Raw genomic sequence first — 21,358 nt, 5'->3', positions numbered from 1 at the left:
AAGTCTCTCATTACTGTCTTTATTGCAACCTTTTTCTGCTCACTCAAAGCATGCTGTTATTCCCACAGCTTGCTGCTTGCTAGCATAGTTATCTTCCTAGTCTGCACTCCTAGCGTTATGTCTCCCAGACGTTATTGCAGGGCCGGCATAGACTGGCTAAAAAGCTAATATCACTCGCTGCCCCCCGACATGTTTCGCCTAACAGGCGTCTTCAGGGGTTTGGGCAGTGAACTTTGTTTGGTACTAATTTGGGGTACATATGACTCTTTTGATCACTTTTTATACCATTTTGTGGGAAGTGCGGTGGGCAAAATTACTATTCCATCATAGTTTTTCTTCTTTTTTTTTTTTATGGCGTTCACCGTGCGGTAAAAGTATGTGATCCTTTTATAGATCGGGTCGTTACAGACGCGGCGATACCAAACATGTTTAGGGTTTTTAATTTTTTACATTTTTAACCAATTATATGTGCGGATATATATTACTTTTTTTTTTTTTTTTTTTAACTCAGACCCACTTGGTTCTTGAAGATCTAGTGGGTCTGATGCTTCTACAATACACTGCAGAACACTGTATATAGTGTACTGCAGTGTATTGTCATTTACAGTAAGCCTGATCAGGCTCAGCTATACCATAGCAATCCAGATGCCTTGTGAAGGTGTCCGGTTGCCATGGTAACCATAGGGACACTGCCACAGCACTGCAGCGGCCTGACGGGGCAGGGAGCTTCCTCCCTCAGTTTACCCTTCAAGCATCGGGCCGCTGCCACAGCAGCCCGATGGTTATCCCCCTCCATGCAGCGGTACCTAAGGACGGAAGGGGTTAAACGGCCAACATCGGTACCAGCACCGATGTCGGCCGTTTCAAGCAGAGTGTCAGCTGTATGTTACAGCTAAGGCTACTTTTACACTAGCGTTAATATTTTCCCGTATTGAGATCCGTCTTAGAGTCTCAATATCGAAAAAAATAAAACGCTTCCGTTTTGTCCCCATTCATTGTCAATAGGGACAAAACGTAACTGAACAGAACGGAATGCTCCAAAATGAATTCCATTCTGTTCTCATACTGGAGAGAACAGCCCGATGGTTAGCCCCTTCCATACGCAGTCCCTAAGGATAATGGCATGGAAGGGGTTATGTCTGCAGTTTGAAGCAGACTGTCAGTTGTATGTTACAGCTAACAGCAGAGGTCGCACTACATTTTTGCCAGAAGAGTAAAAATACTCCTCTTAACAATTCTGAGGAGTATTTTTAGCCAAGAAGGAGTACAAATTTTGCGGTAATTCATATATATAATGCATAGGCCCACATAACGTTATGAGGCTAATATTTCTGCAGGAAAACCATTGCTAGTCTCCCATGCAGAAATAAATGTATGCCTACCTGACGCTGCCATACACAGGGCTCACCTGACGCTGCCATACACAGGGCCCACCTGACACTACTATATACATATTACATACACAGCTCTACTACCTCATTAGACAGATAGAATTACTGTGTGCACATTACACACAGAAAACTGTACAATAGGCTGGTTACACTGACATAGCCCTGCTTTCTCCACAAAAAAAAATTAATTAGTGTAAAAACATTATTTATTTATTTTTTTACAAAGGCATCCATATCCTTTAAACCTCTGCTGATTGGCAGAAGGTTGCCTTCTCTTATGAGTCATGTTTTCTGCTTCATCAAACGGATGGACGTTGGCGTTTTAGGCAAGAAATATCAGAGAACACACACCCTGCACCCATGGCTGGAAGAACATAAGCTGGTGGTGGGAAATCTTTTTGTGGCATTCTCTGGGCTCAATAATTCAAGTGGAAGGCATTTTCAAGCGGCTTGGGTATGAATTCATCCTTAGATATCATAAATTGCAGGGTTAGTGATTTATTATTTACGTTAAAACATAACTTTTACTAAAGATTTTTAGAATAATAGGCCCAAAAAAATAAAGATAAACAATTAATAAACAGAGCGGCGGTTTGACAGGTAATCGTGCACGGCGGCACCCAAGGTAATATTAAGGGAATGCTCGGCGGCACCCAATTAAATGGAAACCCGTGCTCCTACCACTCTGTAGTCTGCGTCCAGGGTGCAGAATGCGTCCAGATGATGTCACGGTAATCGACTCCTAGGAAGACGCTGTTCTGCTGTAAGGAAGGCGGGGTGCAACTATGGCCCTGGTTTGCCCTATAAATGTGGTCTATGGCTTGCCCTGATACTAATGGGGGATAGCAGCCTAACCACAGGGCACTCGTCCTTAAAAGGGCGACCCCGTCCGGAACCTTGCCCTGTCGCCTGGCCCTGAATGGCCCTGTTCTAGTGCCGCTCCCTACATGCACATTTCAGCAAGATAGCATCATCAGGGGAGATGTATAGGACTCTAAAGGCTTTGATGATCAATGATGGCGAAAGATAATCTCATCAGTTGATCATAGATGGACTATTTTGTGGAGTGCTCCCCACGTGACCACTGCCGAGCGGGACCAGAGCGCATGCGCGGCTGGGATGACGTTTGAGTCTGATTCCTAGCCTTCGCGCATGCGCATGGGTCCGAGCCGCGTCAGACGCATCGGATTAATGACGCGGCACGCTGGACAGGTGCGAGCCGTACCTGGCATTTAAATTCTGGCGCAAACAGAGCGCGGGTGCGATTTACTGCCCGTGGCTTATCTAAGGATGCCCGTTTTGAGGTGGAGCATTATCCAGCACTCCACAAAATAGTCCATCTATGATCAACTGATGAGATTATCTTTTGCCATCATTGATCATCAAAGCCTTTAGAGTCCTATACATCTCCCCTGATGATGCTATCTTGCTGTAGGGAGCGGCACTAGAACAGGGCCATTCAGGGCCAGGCGACAGGGCAAGGTTCCGGACGGGGTCGCCCTTTTAAGGACGAGTGCCCTGTGGTTAGGCTGCTATCCCCCATTAGTATCAGGGCAAGCCATAGACCACATTTATAGGGCAAACCAGGGCCATAGTTGCACCCCGCCTTCCTTACAGCAGAACAGCGTCTTCCTAGGAGTCGATTACCGTGACATCATCTGGACGCATTCTGCACCGTGGACGCAGACTACAGAGTGGTAGGAGCACGGGTTTCCATTTAATTGGGTGCCGCCGAGCATTCCCTTAATATTACCTTGGGTGCCGCCGTGCACGATTACCTGTCAAACCGCCGCTCTGTTTATTAATTGTTTATCTTTATTTTTTTGGGCCTATTATTCTAAAAATCTTTAGTAAAAGTTATGTTTTAACGTAAATAATAAATCACTAACCCTGCAATTTATGAGATTTGATATATAGTGATAAACATCACAGGACCTAGTCCATACATTTGCTTTATTTCATCCTTAGATATATATAAAAAGTATGGGGGGCACTCAATATCGGGACCACATGGACCACCAAACAGATTAATAAATATATACCGTACCTTTATTTAATAAAAAACACTATACCTATAAAAACAAATATATAAAAAAATAATATATATATATATATATATATATATATATATATATATATATATATATATATATATATAAATGTATAGGTAACAAGCGATAAAAACCTTCTTTCTGGGATATTCGATATCAACAGCCATATAAGTACCTAGATGCCGTTCATATATAGAAGGATAAGATGTAAATCTGCATATGCTAAGGCAATACCCAGTTGTTCAGTAACCTACATGTGCCTCTCTTTTAGTCCTTGTTTGGATTCCTCCTCATTCGGTATATAACCTCTTTCAGCACAGACCGATATAATTCCACAATCTCTAGAGAACAGTTCCTGTGTTAGACACTGCGCTCACCGGCTACATACATCACATAGAGCTTAAGTATTCATACTTTACCACTCTATGCCGTGTTCGCGCTCGGTCTTGTACTGTCTTCGGGGTACTTCCTCCTCTTCAGCCTGCCAGGACCTACACGGCATCCCAGGTGATCCAGCCGTCTTCTCGTGGCGTCCCACGTAATGGCGGCATGAAGCAGAGTGTTGTCCTAAAGTTCCTCCGCTGTAATAGAAGATACAATCTGCGTTGCCACAATAGGTATTGCCAATGTCCTTAAATTCCAGATAGCCACTTGATGCCCTTATATTCGAGACGCATAAGTGGGGTATAGGTTCCTTTGTTGTCCTTTTACCAAATGCGTTTCGAGGCTACAACACGCCCCTTCCTCAGTGGTTAGGCAGCAATGAGCAGACATTCCTTTTATAGGGTCAGTATCCCCTCCCGCAGAGGTCACTGGGATAGTTTGCAATCCTCAAAGTGTGGATCCTGGGTCCAGGGGCTGGCCTTAAAGTCACAACTTCTCAAATGCCCACGGCCAGATTTCCCTTTTCCCATTATATCATTTATATTGTTTTCTTTTTTGCTTGTTATGTGTAATCAATACCACTTTAAAACATATATAAAATAAAACGCATGCAAAATACATAAAAAATTGTATTAAAATAATATATACTATCACTTGTATTGTATATTCCCTAAAAACCGCACATGCGTTATTGGTGCGTTTTTCGTGCGTTAGTTCGTATAACGATCTATTTTGCACTTCTACTCTCCCTAGACCTTTCTAGTATCTTCTCTGTCTAAATTAATCTATATTAAAATGGATGATGGTAATCTTAAAGCTATAATATCGGTGTGGTATACTAGTAACAGTGATATCAATTATTGTTGTGTCGCTATCAACGTAGATATGGAGGGGGAGTGGCCCACCGGGGAGGGGAGATCGGGGTGCTGATAGACAGCCAGACATCTGATGTCCCGTCACCAGTGGACCACCACCCCCAATTACAGAAACCCAAATATTTCCATTTCTGCGTTTAGGCCTCTTGGTATCAGAGTATCGAATTCAAAGATCCTTTTCGACTCCACTCGCGACATATGTGCAACATGGTTGCCTCCCCTCCAGGTTTTTTTTTTACCCTTTCAAAAGCCACATATGTGAGGCTGGAGGGGTCGCAGTCATGTCTCTCTTTATAGTGTTTTGAAAGGGATTGTAATTCATATCCTCTCTTTATGTTCCCCATATGTTCGGCTATTCTTTTTTTCAACTGCCTTTTTGTTCTCCTATATATTGTTTTGAACAGGGACACTAAAAAATATATCACGTCTGTAGAATTGCAAGTTAACCCTTCTTTGATATCTAGACAATGTATTTTGTGTGGATTGTACTTTCGTTGTTTTCTTTGGAAAATAACTAAGTTTACAGTTGGAACAACGTCCACACCTATGAAATCCTTTGGATATCAGCCAATTTCGTCTAATTCCTGGCCTCTTGTTCCTTACCGATGGAGCTAATTTGGGACCTTGGTATATGTAATTCGTGGTGTGTTGGTTAATTGGGATCCTATAACTTTATCATTCAAAAGATGGTACCAATGCTTTTTGATGATTTTTTCTATCCTTCTGTATTCCGTCTATCAGCACCCCGATCTCCCCTCCCCGGTGGGCCACTCTCCCTCCATATCTACGTTGATAGCGACACAACAATAATGGATATCACGGTTACTAGTATACCACACCGATATTATAGCTTTAAGATTACCATCATCCATTTTAATATAGATTAATTTAGACAGAGAAGATACTAGAAAGGTCTAGGAAGAGTGGAAGTGCAAAATAGATAGTTATACGAACTAACGCACGAAAAACGTACCAATAACGCATGTGCGGTTTTTAGGGAATATGCAGTACAAGCGATAGTATATATTATTTTAATACAATTTTTTGTTTATTTTGCATGTGCTTTATTTTATATGTTTTAAAGTGGTATTGATTATACGTAACAAGCAAAAAAGAAAACAATATAAAGGGAACCTGTCACCGGGATTTTGGGTATAGAGCTGAGGACATGGGTTGCTAGACGGCCGCTGGCACATCCGCAATACCCAGTCCCCATAGCTCTGTGTGCTTTTATTGTGTAAAAAAACCGATTTGATATTATATGCAAATAAACATAAAAGAGTCATATCTTACTTGTGTGACCAGAGAAAAGTCATATTTTCAAGCTCTGACTCATCTCAGAGTAATTTGCATATGTATCAAATCGTTTTTTTTCCCACAATAAAAGCACACAGAGCTATGGGGACTGGGTATTGCAGATGTGCTAGCGGCCATCTAGCAGCCCATGTCCTCAGCTCTTTACACAAAATCCCGGTGACCGGTTCCCTTTAAATGATATAATGGGAAAAAAGGAAATATGGCCGTGGGCATTTGAGAAGCTGTGACTTTAAGGCCAGCCCCTGGACTCAGGATCCACACTTTGAGGATTGCAAACTATCCCAGTGACCTTTGCGGGAGGGGATACTGACCCTATAAAAGGAATGTCGGCTCATTTGCTGCCTAACCACTGAGGAAGGGGCGTATTATAGCACCGAAACGCATTTGGTAAAAGGACAGCAAAGGAACCTATACCCCACTTATGCGGCTCAAATATAAGGGCATCAAGTGGCTATCTGGAATTTAAGGACATTGGCAATACCTATTGTGGCAACACAGATTGTATCTTCTATTACAGCGGAGCGGAGGAACTTTAGGACCCAGAAAGCGCTCTGCTTCCTGCTGCTGTCACGTGGGACGCCGCGTAGGTCCTGGCAGGCTGAAGAGGAGGAAGTACCCCGAAAATGGTACAAGACCGAGCGCGAACACGGCATAGAGTGGTAAAGTATGAATACTTAAGCTCTATGTGATGTATGTAGCCGGTGAGCGTAGTGTCTAACACAAGAACTGTTCTCTAGAGATTGTGGAATTATATCGGCATGTGCTGAAAGAGGTTATATACCGAATGAGGAGGAATCCAAACAAGAAGGACTAAAAGAGAGGCACATGTAGGTTACTGAACAACTGGGTATTGCCTTAGGATATGCGGACTTACATCTTATCCTTCTATATATGAACGGTATCTAGGTACTTATATGGCTGTTGATATTGAATATCCCAGAAAGAAGGTTTTTATCGCTTGTTACCTATACATTTATTTATATATATTTTTTATATATTTATGTTTTTATAGGTATAGTGGTTTTTATTAAATAAAAGGTATATATTTATTTATCTATCTATCTGTTTGGTGGTCCATGTGGTCCTGATACTGAGTGCCTCCCATACTTTTTTATATATCTAAGTGTGTGAATACAGGCTGCGGGTGAGCCAGAGGGGTGTGCACCTTTCCGTTTCTGAATTGGTAGGTGAGCCGCTTATACTTCCTATTTTTCTGAATTCATCCTTGCAGATTATGTACACCCATACATGCCTATTATCTTCCATGGGATGGATGGGATCTTCTAGCAACACAAAACGTCATGTCACACAGATACAAATATCTAAAACTGGTTGGAAGAGTACCAGCCTGCCAGCCAATACCCTCCAGTCTTAATGATGACTATCCTCATCTTTTGCTGGCTTTACTTCTTCCAAATCATCCTTCAAAATAGCTGTGTCTTAGAAAAGTCAGTAAGATGCAGAGAGAGGAGGAGCCGGATGTTCCTGACATATTCTCTTCAATATTAGATGATGTGGAAAAGGAGGAAAAGCAGATGGCAGAAGAAGGGCTCCCACCTGCAGGGCAGGAGAGCGCTGGGGTTGGGGTAGGGCAGCTGCGGGCTAATTGGCTGCACGGTTCTTTACCACAGCATGGGTTGCAACCCGCCCACAGCACAACCGCTAGGGTACGTGTGGTTGTACCCTAGAGTGGCCTCGGTATACCTGATTTATAGCGATTACTAACAAATAAATTTGTAACAAATCAAATTTATTGTGGAACTTTGGCGAAGCTGCCAAATCAAATATTTAAAAACTTTCCTCATCTCTAGTCATAATAATGTGACTTGACTTTATACAAACTTTATGCAGATGCATTTGAACTTAGAATGCCACTGCATACGTCCCCAAACTAAAGCTTAATTGTTATATGCAAGAATGCCAGACAGATCACCAAGCTGCTTTCTTTCACAGAAAATGGTAGTTTCACATTTTGTGCAGTTCTGTTTCCTTTTGCTCCTGTTTCGATCCCTTGAATGCTTGTAACTTGCGCATGATGAGCATAACCATTTGGCTAAACTTTCCCTGTCTGCAGACCTAACAGCTTGGTGAATCATCAGAACATCAAAAACATGGACTCTTCGTTAACTGTATCTGCCTGGTCTCAGATAGAACTATGAATGAAGATTTACCTTATAAACGTAGAGATACTCCCGGAGAAAGGCTCCTTGTTGTGACGCTGGCTGTTTGCTGTCATTAATTAAAACATGTCTGAAAGCAGACACCGCATTATCCAGTTGACGCAAAGTAACAGACTGACGACCAATAGTAAAGTTAATGTGGTCCTCAGCTAATGACCAGCCTTTTCCTTTGTACACTTGCATAGCCTGGCAATAACATCTAAGGGCATGTTTTCTCTGGGCATAAGAAATGAGACAACAAAACATCAGAAAACTAAGTAAAAAAAAAAAATCAATCTTTTTTCTAATGTATATCATTATATTTTCAACATTTTCATCCCCTTTTCCGAAATTTTGCACATGAAAGAAAATCAGGATACTTCTGCAGTAAGATACAATGTCCTGTACAAGTCAATGCTGGGGTAGACTTTTTCCAGTCTATTTCAGAAGGGTGCACACAGATATTTATTTATTTGGGAGTAGACCAGGTTATCGTATTAGAGGTGGTCAAGCAATCAATCACAATCTATGGGTCAACTGTCGGGCAGCAGACTGTGGTAACCGGCAGGCATTCCACCTTGAAAATTACTCTACCTTACATTTCAGTAGCCACATGTCAGGCCTACACTAGAACGCGACGTCAGCATACTAAGGCAACAGGCTCCTGTGAAGGACTGGCATGTGTGTGCCGAATCTTAAAGAGGTTCTCTTCTTTGGACAATACACTCTTGCATCGCCCCCGGAGAGAAAAGTATTACAACATGCCTATTCAAATGAATGGCTTGGCATTACAGGACAGACCGTCCAGTGAGGAGGACAATCTTTGTAACTACTCTCCCTCTAAGACCGTGGTCCTCACCTCCAGTAATCAGGGACCACCTGCCGGCCATGTTTTCAGGATTTCTTTAGTATTTAGCAGGTGATATAATTAGTGTCAATGCATCAGAACTTACCACAGGTATTCATTCTGTGGGATATTCTCAAATGATGACCGATAGGTGGGCCCTGAAGAACTGGAGTTGAGGAACTCTGCTCTAAGAGATGAAGACCCTGAACAGGGAACCCTCCTCTACTAACTTAGGGTTCCCTAATAGGGTATATGAAAATACAATATTAAAACTGGACACAGGTCCACTCTTGTTGTGATTTTGCATTAAAAAAAAAAGACACACACACAATTTGGTCCCTTAGGGTACTTTCACACTTGCGGCAGAGGATTCCGGCGGGCAGTTCTGGCAATACGGACGCAAACTGATGGCATTTGTCAGACGGATCAGGATCCTGATCCGTCTGACAAATGCATTGAAATGCTGGATCCGTCTCTCCGGTGTCATCTGGAAAAACGGATCCGGCATTTTAATTGTATTTTTTTATTTTTTGCGGTCTGAGCATGTGCAGACCGCAATGCCAGATCCGTTTTGCCAGAACACTCGGGGCCGGATCCGGCATTAATACATTTCAATGGGAAACAATGCTGGATCCGGCATTTTGGACGGTATTATCTCCGTCCTGGAAAGTCAAAAAGACTGAACTGAAGACATCCTGAACGGATTGCTCTCCATTCAGAATGCATTAGGATAAAACTGATCAGTTCTTTTCCGGTATTTAGTCCCTAGAACGGAACTCAATGCCGGAAAAGAATAACGCTAGTCTGAAAGTACCCTTAAGCAGGACTTAAAGGGTTTCTATCACTTCGTATGACATAATTAGCTGTCAGACACTAGCGATCCGCTAGTGTCTGCTCTGGCCAACCATCCTACTATAATCGCTTGTGGGGCAGCGGTTTTGCTAAAAAACGAACTTTTATAAATATGCTAATGAGCCTCTAGGTGCTATGTGGGCGTCATTAGGACCTAGAGGCTCCGTCTACCTTCATAAACAGTCGCCGCCCAGCGCGTCCCTCCAGCCCGCCCATGTCCTGCTGAATGCGATCCTCCGTGTGACGCAGCGGACGAATTCTCGCGCATGCGCCGTGCGCGGCTGTATTCGGCCCATTTGAGATGTCTTAGCTAGCGGACGAATTCTCGCGCATGCGCCGTGCGCGGCTGTATTCGGCGCATGCGCATTGAATGTCTGCTCCCAGCTCAGACGTCTCAAATGCGCCGAATACAGCCTCGCACGGCGCATGCGCGAGAATTCGTCCGCTAGCTAAGACATCTCAAATGGGCCGAATACAGCCGCGCACGGCGCATGCGCGAGAATTCGTCACACGGAGGATCGCATTCAGCAGGACATGGGCGGGCTGGAGGGACGCGCTGGGCGGCGACTGTTTATGAAGGTAGACGGAGCCTCTAGGTGCTAATGACGCCCACATAGCACCTAGAGGCTCATTAGCATATTTAAAAAAATGTTAGTTTTTTAGCAAAACCGCTGCCCCACAAGCGATTATAGTAGGATGGTTGGCCAGAGCAGACACTAGCAGATCGCTAGTGTCTGACAGCTAATTATGTGATACAAAGTGATAGAAACCCTTTAAGAAACATAGAGCCTCATCGAGAAGGAATGTGAGGCAAGGCATGCAGCGTTCCACAGCAGGTGCTAGAGGATAGGACGGAAAGACATTTATGGGCTATTGTGGATATACTGGGGTCCTTTGAGGGCTACTACTGGTTCTAGTCTGGAACATCTGTGGGATAATAGTCTGGATGCCTTATACTATTTTGAAGAGCTGCATTTCAGTTTACATTGACTAACGCTGGCAACTTACAGCCTGATACTTCTATCCAACCTGAGCATCAAAATGTGAAGATCTAATAGTATGAGAGGAACGTTACCTAGCTGGTTATTAGTGTATCTAATGTTTGCACAGACTACCTCAAAATGCATCTCCAATTTGGGGTCCTAGAGAAATGTATTGTACCATCTGATAGCTAGTGCGATGAGCAAAAGTCTACACTTCAACAAGCTCTACAAGCTGACACACAAGGATCCTCATTTTCAAGCTATCTTGCTCTCAAATTTTGAAACTGACAATAAAAGGAAACTGCATATAATGAAATTCTGCGGCATATGAGCTTGTGTAATTACTAACCGGGGCCTAGTGTCATTTCAGGCCTCATGCACAGGACCGTTGTGGGTTTTGCGGTCCGCAAACCGCAGATCCGCAAAACACGGATGGCGTCCGTGTGCGTTCCGCAATTTGCGGAACGGCACGGACAGCCTTTAATATAACTGCCTATTCTTGTCCGCAAAGCACGTCCGCATCTTTTGCGGCCCCATCGAAGTGAATGGGTCTGCATCCGAGCCGCCAAAACTACGGCTCGGATGCGGACCAAAACAACAGCCGTTTGCATGAGGCCTAAGTCCTAGTAAAGGGAAATGATACTTTCAGAACCTCCAAAGTTCTCAGGCTTAAAATACCTTTACAATGTGAGTTTGTGTCTTCCATGCACTTACCTGGCCTGCTTTACTAAAACGATGGCCTGCTAGAATCATGTGGAAGGCAAACTTCCTCACCATAGGACTCTTCATGTTGATGAAGCAATGAGCAGCTTGCTCAAGAAGAAGTGCGCTCCGGAGATCGGAGTCCTGTGGTCGGGAAAATAACAGACAAACGTGGTGAACGAATTCTCGAGAGACATTCAGACTCCATATAAATAGCAGCTAAAAATGTTAATACCAAAATGGAAATCTCCCTTTTTTAATCCACTGTACCAAAGACATTGCTGAAGTAAAGGGACAAATACAAAGGCTTGTCACTGTGATTAATCCTCGTAGTTTAGAGGATTTATTCATTCATTACTAGGGAGTCCTGTTACTGACAAAGGTTCAGGTCCCAGAGATGAGACCCACATCATCAGATAGTTATGGCAAATCCTGTGAAAATGCCATGTCTGTCTGGGATGAGAACAGCCCTTTACTGACCTAATGCAGACCCCCTTCACACAGCGCAAGACCCTCAGCAGCCCTAGCGCCAGACTCGCTCATCAATTACAACTTCTCTGTGACAGGTTGGTGATGGGTTTTCCTCCAATAAGGTGTGGCCTAACAGAGCGCCTGTACCGATTCCGCTGGTAATATACAGTAACAGTACTGTATACTGAATGGAGGTTATGGAGACAACAATGCCAAAAAGCCCAAGTTAATATCTACATCGCAAGTGGGCTCTGTCAAAGGACGATCGGCTGTTACAAACTTACGCCGGGCGATGGCGGTCTTAGATGAGGTTAAATTGAGGCCGGCAGCCCATCTATCACCAGCCCTTCTGTCTATTGATGCAGAAAAAGCGTTTGATAATGCGGGCTGGGGATGGATGGGAAAAGTGCTGGATTCAATAGGTATGAGGGGACCATTTAGAAATGATCTGACATCGCTATACACAAATCCACAGGCTAGAAGTAATACTCCAGGATTTCTTTCTCCAGCGTTTGCGATACATAAAGGGACAAGACAAGGATGCCCTCTATCACCATTACGGTTTCATTTGACACTAGAACCTCTCTCGCGCTTCTTGCATTCAGCACAGGATTTTAGAGGGATAAGTATAGGGTCGACAGAAATAAAACAAACATGCACTTTTTGCAGATGACTTATTCGTTTTTCTAGAGGATCCGCAAAGGGATTTAAATACGCTATTACAACATCCAAAAGGAATTTGGACGTATATCAGGCCTCACAATAAATGAAGATAAAAGCGAATTGCTACCACTGGGACAGGAACAAAATTCCTATAAGTTGACCTCACTCTTAAGTGGGACGCCAGCTAAAATTGCAGCATCATATATAAAATACTTAGTCCTTAAGGTGGGACGAACCCCAGAATCGTTATATAACCTGAATTACCCACCCCCGATTCAAAAAATACTTAAAAGACATAGACAAGTGGCTTCATTTGCCTTGGTCAATAATGGGAAGATGTCCTCTATTAAAGATGATCAGCTTTGCCAGACTACTATATCCCATGCAAACAATTCCTTTACTGCTAAAACATTCAGATATAAGCACTCTGGAAAGAGCTTTCAGATACTTTATTTGGAAGGGTAAAAAACCCAGGATATCACTCCAAAAACTACAATTAGCTAGAGAAGATGGGGGGATTCATTTCCTGGACATACGGAGATATACGGAGTAATTTGCGGCATTGTATGGATTGGCTTTCTCAGTCAAGTCATTATTCAAATTTTGCCATTAAATGTCAGCTAGTACGTCCATGGTCACTAGCGGCTTTACTACATACGAAATACGCAAACATTCCCAAACTAATTAGATGGAGCGTGCTACTAAAAGATACAGTGGCGACCTGGAAAGCAACCAGAAAAAAATACGACCTGTCCTTCTCTTTGTCCAAACATATGCCCCTATGGGATCACCCCGAGTTTAGGGGAGGGTCGCAGAACCAACAATTTGGGGAATGGAAAAAGTCAGAGGTATTGAAAATTGTGAATGACTTGTGGCATGAGAAAGAAAATAGGTACCTCTCATTCCAGGAAGTGCGCTTCAAATTTGGGCTGGCCTGAAGACGTTTTTTGGCATATCTACAGATTATGAATTTTTTAAAATCGAGATTGAGGGACCTTTCCAGGGAATTCAAAACAAATCTATTTGACACACTAAAGACAACTAATGCAAATGTTTTATCGCTATCAGATATAGTGTTAAAAATGCGTACACAACAGTCGGACAACAAACCCATGAGAGTCTTCAGGTCTTGGGAAAAAGAACTGAAGATCTCAAATTGACAAGGTATAATCCTTTGAGGGGCCGCTGATGGCACGGAGGGGGCAGATGAGTTTTTTTTTATAAAGAAAAACATTCTTTTTTAATTTGTTTTTTGTTATTAGAGTACTCAATTAAATCGATAGAATACTCGATTACAAAAATAGTCGATAGCTGCAGCCCTAATGGGTACCCTGTGCTATGCCAGGATTAGCGGAGTGGAGCGGCTCCTGTCTGTGCCCACTTCGCTAAGCTAAGAGACCTGCATGTCAGCTGTTAGCTTAGCAAAGCAGGCAGAAGGAGGAGCCCGCTCTGCTCAGCTAATCCTGGCATAGCACAGGGTACCCATGTACTATACCAGCATTGAGTAAACCTCCTGTACGTACTTACAGCGCTGCTGCGGCCCCATTGATAACAATGTCATCTCCGGACACCACAGCAAAATGTGCGCTTTAGGGAGGGAAAAGTGAAATAAAAATACAAAAAACATTAATAAACTATATTACAAGAACTGCTATTAGGGCATTAGGGACACTTTCACAAAAATGTATACAAAAGGTAAGTTATTCTTTAAACATGGAAAGTGAGGGGGAATTCAGAATCATACTTTGTACAGTAATGCTCCAGACATTTAAAAACAGTAATAACTGTAGAAGCCGTGTAAAAGTACTCACCTCACTTGTAAGACGGATGAGAAGACCAGCAGATTCAGAATATTTACCCTGACTTTTTAATATTTCACCACTCAACAGGACACACCTTTCTGCCAGAACCATACTCCTAGAGAAGAGACAAGGGACAATTTCTGAGGCGTGGTTGAGGTTTCCAAACCCTACTCAGATATATTTTGAATGCAAGAAAGCAGCTGCATGTGAACCCATAAAGGGGCTGCAATAACGAGCAGAGCAGTACTCGCCTAGAGGACCCAGTGGCACCACTCTGGTTATCCCAGCTGGGCTCTTTTTACCTGGCTGTCGAGGTGACATCATGTTGACAACACATGACTGCTGAAGCCAATCACTGCCTTCTGTGGTGGGCTGCTGAGGCCAGTGATCGGCTGCAGTGGTTATGTTTTGTTAACGTGACATCACTGCTGCAGGCTTGTAATCAGAACGGAGGTGCCGGATCCGCTAGGTAAGTAATGCTCTGTTCTTTCTTGAAGCCTCCCCAGTGTTGCCGCTTTCTTACTGAAATTGGATACTGGATCAGAGGCATACAAGGTCCATGGGAGCACATGAACATCAGCAATACAATGATAATCTGCCAGCTGGATCCACGGCACCCCTCCTTCCCCCCCCAAAAAAGAATAAAACAGTCTTTTGTCTTACTTGCATATGTCCCTGTATGTCTGTATTGCAGTGTCCATGTAATGAGCTGGATACGGCCTGGGAGCACCTGGTTGCAGAAAAGCAGATACTGCTGCCATTTCCTGAAAAGGTACGTAGTACAAAATTAAAGGCTTCTCTAACGGAGAGACCCTTCCTATGAGATGAAGGATTGTGGGAAGAAACCAGCGCACATCATAAAATATAACCTCTGCATTTTTTTACAGTTAATTATTTGAATGACACGGCAGCGGCAATAAGGTCTTAGGACAGACCATGAAGGTTCCCATCAGAAGACACCGGGCACTCAGGTAAATGTTTGTGCTCAGCAAAAAGGCAATATATCTGGACCAGTGGAGGGGACGGAGGTTAAAGCGAAGCTTTTGGGGCAGAAATCTCTTATGTACTACAGTAAACCGCATTATGGAACCCGGAACTATTGTGTTAATACTGTTCCCCCGAAAACTGTGTTTAAGGGCTCGTGTATTTTTGGTCTGCATCCAATCAGATGCAGACTCGCTTCAATCGGGCCACAAAAAAAGCGGACAGCATACGGTATGCTCTCCGCATCCATATGTTTGTTGGCATCTGCAAAAATATAGAACATGTCCTATTCTTGTCCGCATTACAGGCAGGGATAGGACTGTTCTACTATGGGCCGGACCTTCCTTTCCACAAATGTGGCCGGTATCCGTGCGGCAGGAAGTAGAGGGGACGATTTTGTTGGAATGGAGAGGTGGGGGATCATTTAGTGGAGTATGCTCATTTTAATTTATCTTTATCCTACTGAGCAGTTTAAAAAAAAAAAAAATCTCAAAAAATCCCTTTAAATATTATGTGACAGGTTCCTTAGCAAAGGCAAAATCTGCCACAGTACCAGATTTTTACATTTCGGTGCCACGGACCCAGGCACGGGTTAGCCTAATTCAATGTGGCAAATGGACACTTGCTGCAGTTTCCAGCTACACAAGTCTGGACAAGTCCTTTCCTGGCGCGAGTTTGGTCTTAAACAGCCAGCTGCACGAATGGCAGCATGGCCTCCCGCTGATAACAATGGGAGATGGATTTCCACAGGATTGTGTAAAAACTATGGTGTGGGAAGGCACCCAACAGGGCCCAAGACAAGAGAAGCTAAAGGGGGAATTTATCATGATGGGGATATCTTAAGTAAGCTTTCCTCGAGTTTGTGTTGGCATAATTTATTCCACATTTATCAAAAGTTATATGTTGTTTGATAAATTAGCCTCATCCTTAAACCTTACTCTATTGTCTAGAAAAAAATGTTTTTTTGACTTTTTAATGAATCTGTAGTGAAAGGGGTTCTCCAGGATATTTTTATTGATGACCTATCCTCAGGATAGGTCATCTATATCAGATCAGCGGGGGTCCAACACCCAGGACCCTCGCCGATCAGCTGGTTGAAAGAGAAGGCCACATACCGTGCCAGCGCAGCCTTCATTGTTTACCTGCTCGCCATCGACATCACGGCGGTGAGCAGGTGTAATTACAAGAAACCGTCCCGTTCACTTTAATTGGACGGTGCGTTCCAATACAAGAGTAATTTTATGATACCAAATAAAAGTAGAATAACACAATTAGATACAATACGTAATGCGATGCATACCAGGGCCCCAGCAGCGTAAAGCATCGCTTGGTCATTCAGGAAGTCCTTTTTGGCAGTGTGATAGCAACTGTAGGCCAAGTCATAATGCTGAACCAAAAAACACAGGTCAGCCATCTTCCTAATCTGGAGCTCAGGAGCCTCTGGTGGATACCTAAAACACAGATAGAACACAACTCTAAAATCATTACATCAACATTAAAAGGGATGTACCAGTAATAATTACGTATCCCATCCAACAGATATCGCTGTTATATGACTTTCCCCAAATACCACCATTTATCAAAACTGCCTATTTCAAAAGCTATTAGCCTGCCACTGCATCAAGTGACAAATAAGTTTCCATTTTCAGTTGCTGTTGGCTACGTCCTGCATTGGAGCCTTGTAATGTAGGACTTAGGAAGCCTCATTGGTAAGAACAAGGGGCCTGGTTAGCATCATATGATCTGCTGATGTCAGGATACATTTCACTGCCCTAAGGCATGATGGGACAGCAGTCACATGACAAACTAGGAAGTAGAATTCAAGCATGGGGGATACGAGAAAACTAAAAATTAGGTAAATTTGGAAAAAAAAAACAAAAAAAAATATCCAAGGAGGAATTGAAGCTAAAGTAACTGATGAAAATACACTTAAGGGTCCATTCACACGTCCGCACTTTGGGTCCGGATCCATTCCGCAATTATAACCCATTCATTTTCAATGGGGACGGAAAAGATGCGGACAGCATACAGTGTGCTGTCCGCATCCGCATTTCGGGTCCGCGGCACAGCAAAAAAAATAGAACATGTCCTATTCTTTCCCGCAGCTGCGGACAAGAATAGGCATTTCTATTGGGGTGCCAGTCCAGTGTTTTGTGGATCTACAATACACTGCGGACGTGTGAATGGACCCTTAGTGTGAAAAGTACTGGTAGTTTATGGCACAACCCCTTTAATAACACCAAACTTGGTTAAAAGCAATATCAATCTACATAAGCTTTAGACATCGAAAGGCTCTGTAATAATGACTATTTTCTGAATTATGAGCAATTTTCACTTTTTTATAGATGGACCAAAATAAATAAATTAATTAATTGAACTCAACAAGTTCAGGATGCATTAGGGCTCTTTCACACGAGAGTGGAAATCACACTCCGTGTGAGAGAGGGACTTAGGAAGCGCACTGCAATATCATGATTGATAAAGCTCTGTGCCTCTGCATGACCTTTCTGTAACTGAATCATTATGCGTTTCTGTAAAACCGCGTGATTTCTTGATATTTAGCGAAGTAACCTCAAAGCAGAAACATCAAATTATATGTGTACAGGCAAAACACCAGATTAGATAGATATCCTCCTCCACCTCCAGCTCCTGTGAGACATCAAAAACCGCACCAATAGTAAAGCACTGCAGTTAATATTGGCTCACACTCTGTGCTGATATACTCAGAAAGGCAGGTGGAATACAGGCACATCAAACAAATATAGAGTCTTCTATTCCTCTTATTTTCTCTTACCCTGTATGGTTGTCTCCTATGTAGCAGTGAAATCTCTTTGTCTGTGTGTGTCTCATTCCACTCCTGCTCACTCCTCCCTCTCCATAGACTTGTATTGACATGCGTAATATGATACTTCAGTAGTGCTGATCTGTCCTTCTGTAGAGATGGAAGAACAGGAACACCAGAGAGGATCTCACACCAGCTCAGCCAAACCCAAATGAAGCTATCAATCGGTTGATAGCTTCATTTGGGTTTGGCTGAGCTGGTGTGAGATCCTCTCTGGTGTTCCTGTTCTTCCATCTCTACAGAAGGACAGATCAGCTCTCCTGAAGTATCATATTCCGCATTTTACTTCGCTAAATATCAAGAAATCGCGGGGTCCTACAGAAACGCATAAGGATACTGTGAATTGAGCCGACATCGCATTTGGGACCTGCACCGGCAAGGATTTGTGGCAATGTATTGGTTTTTTTGAATTATTTATATGTAACGGAATCATACTGACAGCTTTATGTCACTTTAATTCTGTAGAAGGTCAGGCAGAGGCACACAGCATTATTAATCATGATAATACGGTGCGTTTCCTAAGTCCTGAACGTATGATCCAACTCTCACATGAAGAGTGATTCCCGCAAAGGGACACGCTCGTGTGAAAGAGCCCTTACAAAACCAGTTCAATGGTGGGGGGTTTTGTGATGTGAATCTGACATGCTATCAGACTGAAGGGTGTCCTAACATCAAGAATAATGAGGTCCAAATTTGCTTATTTCCTTTTAATATAGCAACGTAGCTGGAGCAAAATGGTTGGTAGTATATAGCGTACAGTTTGCTAAATTTAAATTTACACAATATCGAGGCACATGTCAAGGATGTTGCTGGAACCTTGAACAAGGAGATGACATTTGTGATTATGTGTGGTACAGGAAGAGAAGGATGGACTTCCACATTACATAGCAGTCAGATGAATGCTCCCTTGACCGTCAGCTATTCCTTCTGACCCCCACCCATATGCATTCTCTGATCAGCCAACCATACATGTATGTATGTATGTATGTATGTATGTATGTATGTATGTATGTATGAACAGAAAGATCAGGCATGTTGAGTCCAAGATGTCCGATTTATTTCCCCTCCCCCTCCCCCTAACGTCTGCCATACAGTCAGGCAATGCACATTAGGTGGTCAGCTGCCCCTGCCAAAATTGGTGACTTCAGATGAATGTGCTGTGAAGGCAAGCTGGAAATCTGAACATAGGATTTAGGGTATATGCACATGATCAGGATTGCGTGCAGAAAATCCGCACCGTAGGTCATGTACATTGTATTGTATGAGAATTTGAAATTCTCAATGCACACGATGGGGATTTTTTCCCCGTGGATTTTGACCTGCGGTGCGGATTTTTAAATCCGCAGCATGTCAATTTATTTTATTTTTCCTGAACAGATTTTCTTCAATTACTTAGTAAAATCCGCAACAAATCTACATGCAAATCCGCACCAATTAATGGGGATTGACCGCACGGATTTGCCTGCGAACACCTGCAGATTTCAGTGTGGATTCTCCGCACACGAATCCTGAACGTGTGCATGTACACTTAAAGGGTTAACAGGATAGAGACTTTCTGTCTGAGCGTTCCATACAGAGATCACACGACCATGTCACATTACAGCTGTGACTAATGGGTCTGGGGTTATGCAGATTACTGTACAGACTGCTCTACTTAAAACATAATGTACTATTTTGTGTACAAAGGCTGAACCACAGTAATGGGATCTGGCACTTGTAGGAGCAACGTGACCCCATCATTTTAATTTGTGAGAATACTGTAAAATGGACAATCAGTGATCTTATACTGAAAACCTATACAAAGGATGAAGGGAGGGCCTTCACGGGGTCCCCATTCTCATGATCTGTGGAGGTTCCAGCAGTAGGACTCCCACAGATTTAAAGAAGATCTGTCACCAGGATCAACCCTATGGTTAGCACTGGTGCCTTGCAGCGCTGGGGTCCTGGGTTTGAATCTGACCAAAGACAACATCTGCATGGAGTTTGTATGTTCTCCCTGTGTTTGCGTGGGTTTCCTTGGGGTACTCCGGTTTCCTCCCACACTCCAGACATACTGATAGGGACCTTAGATTGTGAGCCCCACTGGGGACAGTTGGACGCTAATGTCTGTAAAGCCTGCGGAATATGTCAGTGCTATATAAGTGCATAAAATAAATAAATAAAAAGGATTAATTGGAGAACTAGGAGGTGGGGCTGAATCATCTGAGTAATGCTATGTAACACCCCCTGTGTTCTGCACACTCCCCTCTCCACTTGATAGGGCTGGACATCAGGCTGAGGGCAAAGCTGTGTGCTAGAATCTACATATCATACACACTATGTACTATAGCTTCACCACTTTGAGATCTGCTCAGAAAGCTAATATTACTGCTGTATTCACGGGCACAAAATATGATTATACAGTCACCAGTAATATGTGATAATAATAATAATTAATAGCTTCTAAGCAAAGAAAAACCATGCATCTCAATGTGGTAATGCTATTGCTTAGTGGAATGGTGGTTTACCCTGTATGTAGAGATCCTAGGTTCAAATCCCAGAAGAGATATACCGTATTTTTTCCGCCCTATAGAACGCAACTAGATTTTAGAGGAGGACAATAAGAAAAAAAAAAAATGTCATTAGACCTCAGATCAGACCCCCAATGTTAATAAGACCCCAATAAGACCTCGGATCAGACCACCAATCAGACCTCAGCTCTGACCTCAATGCGAATAACACCTAATTGGACATCAGATAAGAGCCCCAAAATAAATAAGATCCCCCATTAAGACCTCAGATCAACCCCCCATGCCTCATATCACATAAAATAAAATAAAATAAAAAATAAATAACACATACCTCTCCTACTCCAGACGCCGCCGCTCCTCACTGCCAAAGTATTTCTTCCTCTTGTCGTCGGCTGTGCTGTGACTTGACACGCACAGTGTGAGGTCAAAGAGCGCCCTCACGCTGTGCACAGCCGACAGCCGAGGACCAGGAAGTGATGAGTACAGAGCCTTCACCGCTTCCCGGTCCTCCAGTACTAATCAATG

General features: G+C 43.2%; 1 protein-coding gene across 1 annotated transcript in view; it reads right to left on the bottom strand.

The window, feature by feature from the left end:
• The window catches only part of TRAPPC8 (trafficking protein particle complex subunit 8), a 139,394-nt gene that overhangs the window by 65,113 nt on the left and 52,923 nt on the right, over positions 1-21,358 (bottom strand). The window contains exons 9-13 of the mRNA XM_040431868.1: positions 16,782-16,932; positions 15,161-15,261; positions 14,507-14,612; positions 11,574-11,705; positions 8,190-8,414 (exon numbers count right to left, since the gene is read on the bottom strand). Of these exons, the coding sequence (XP_040287802.1) occupies positions 8,190-8,414; positions 11,574-11,705; positions 14,507-14,612; positions 15,161-15,261; positions 16,782-16,932 (715 nt within the window). The remainder of the gene's footprint in view (positions 1-8,189; positions 8,415-11,573; positions 11,706-14,506; positions 14,613-15,160; positions 15,262-16,781; positions 16,933-21,358) is intronic.

Source organism: Bufo bufo, chromosome 5 (genome assembly GCF_905171765.1).
Source record: "Bufo bufo chromosome 5, aBufBuf1.1, whole genome shotgun sequence".
Classification (NCBI taxonomy): Eukaryota; Metazoa; Chordata; class Amphibia; order Anura; family Bufonidae; genus Bufo; species Bufo bufo.
The sequence above is the reverse complement of the archived record's forward strand: the minus strand, read 5'-3'. Positions and strand labels throughout refer to the sequence as shown.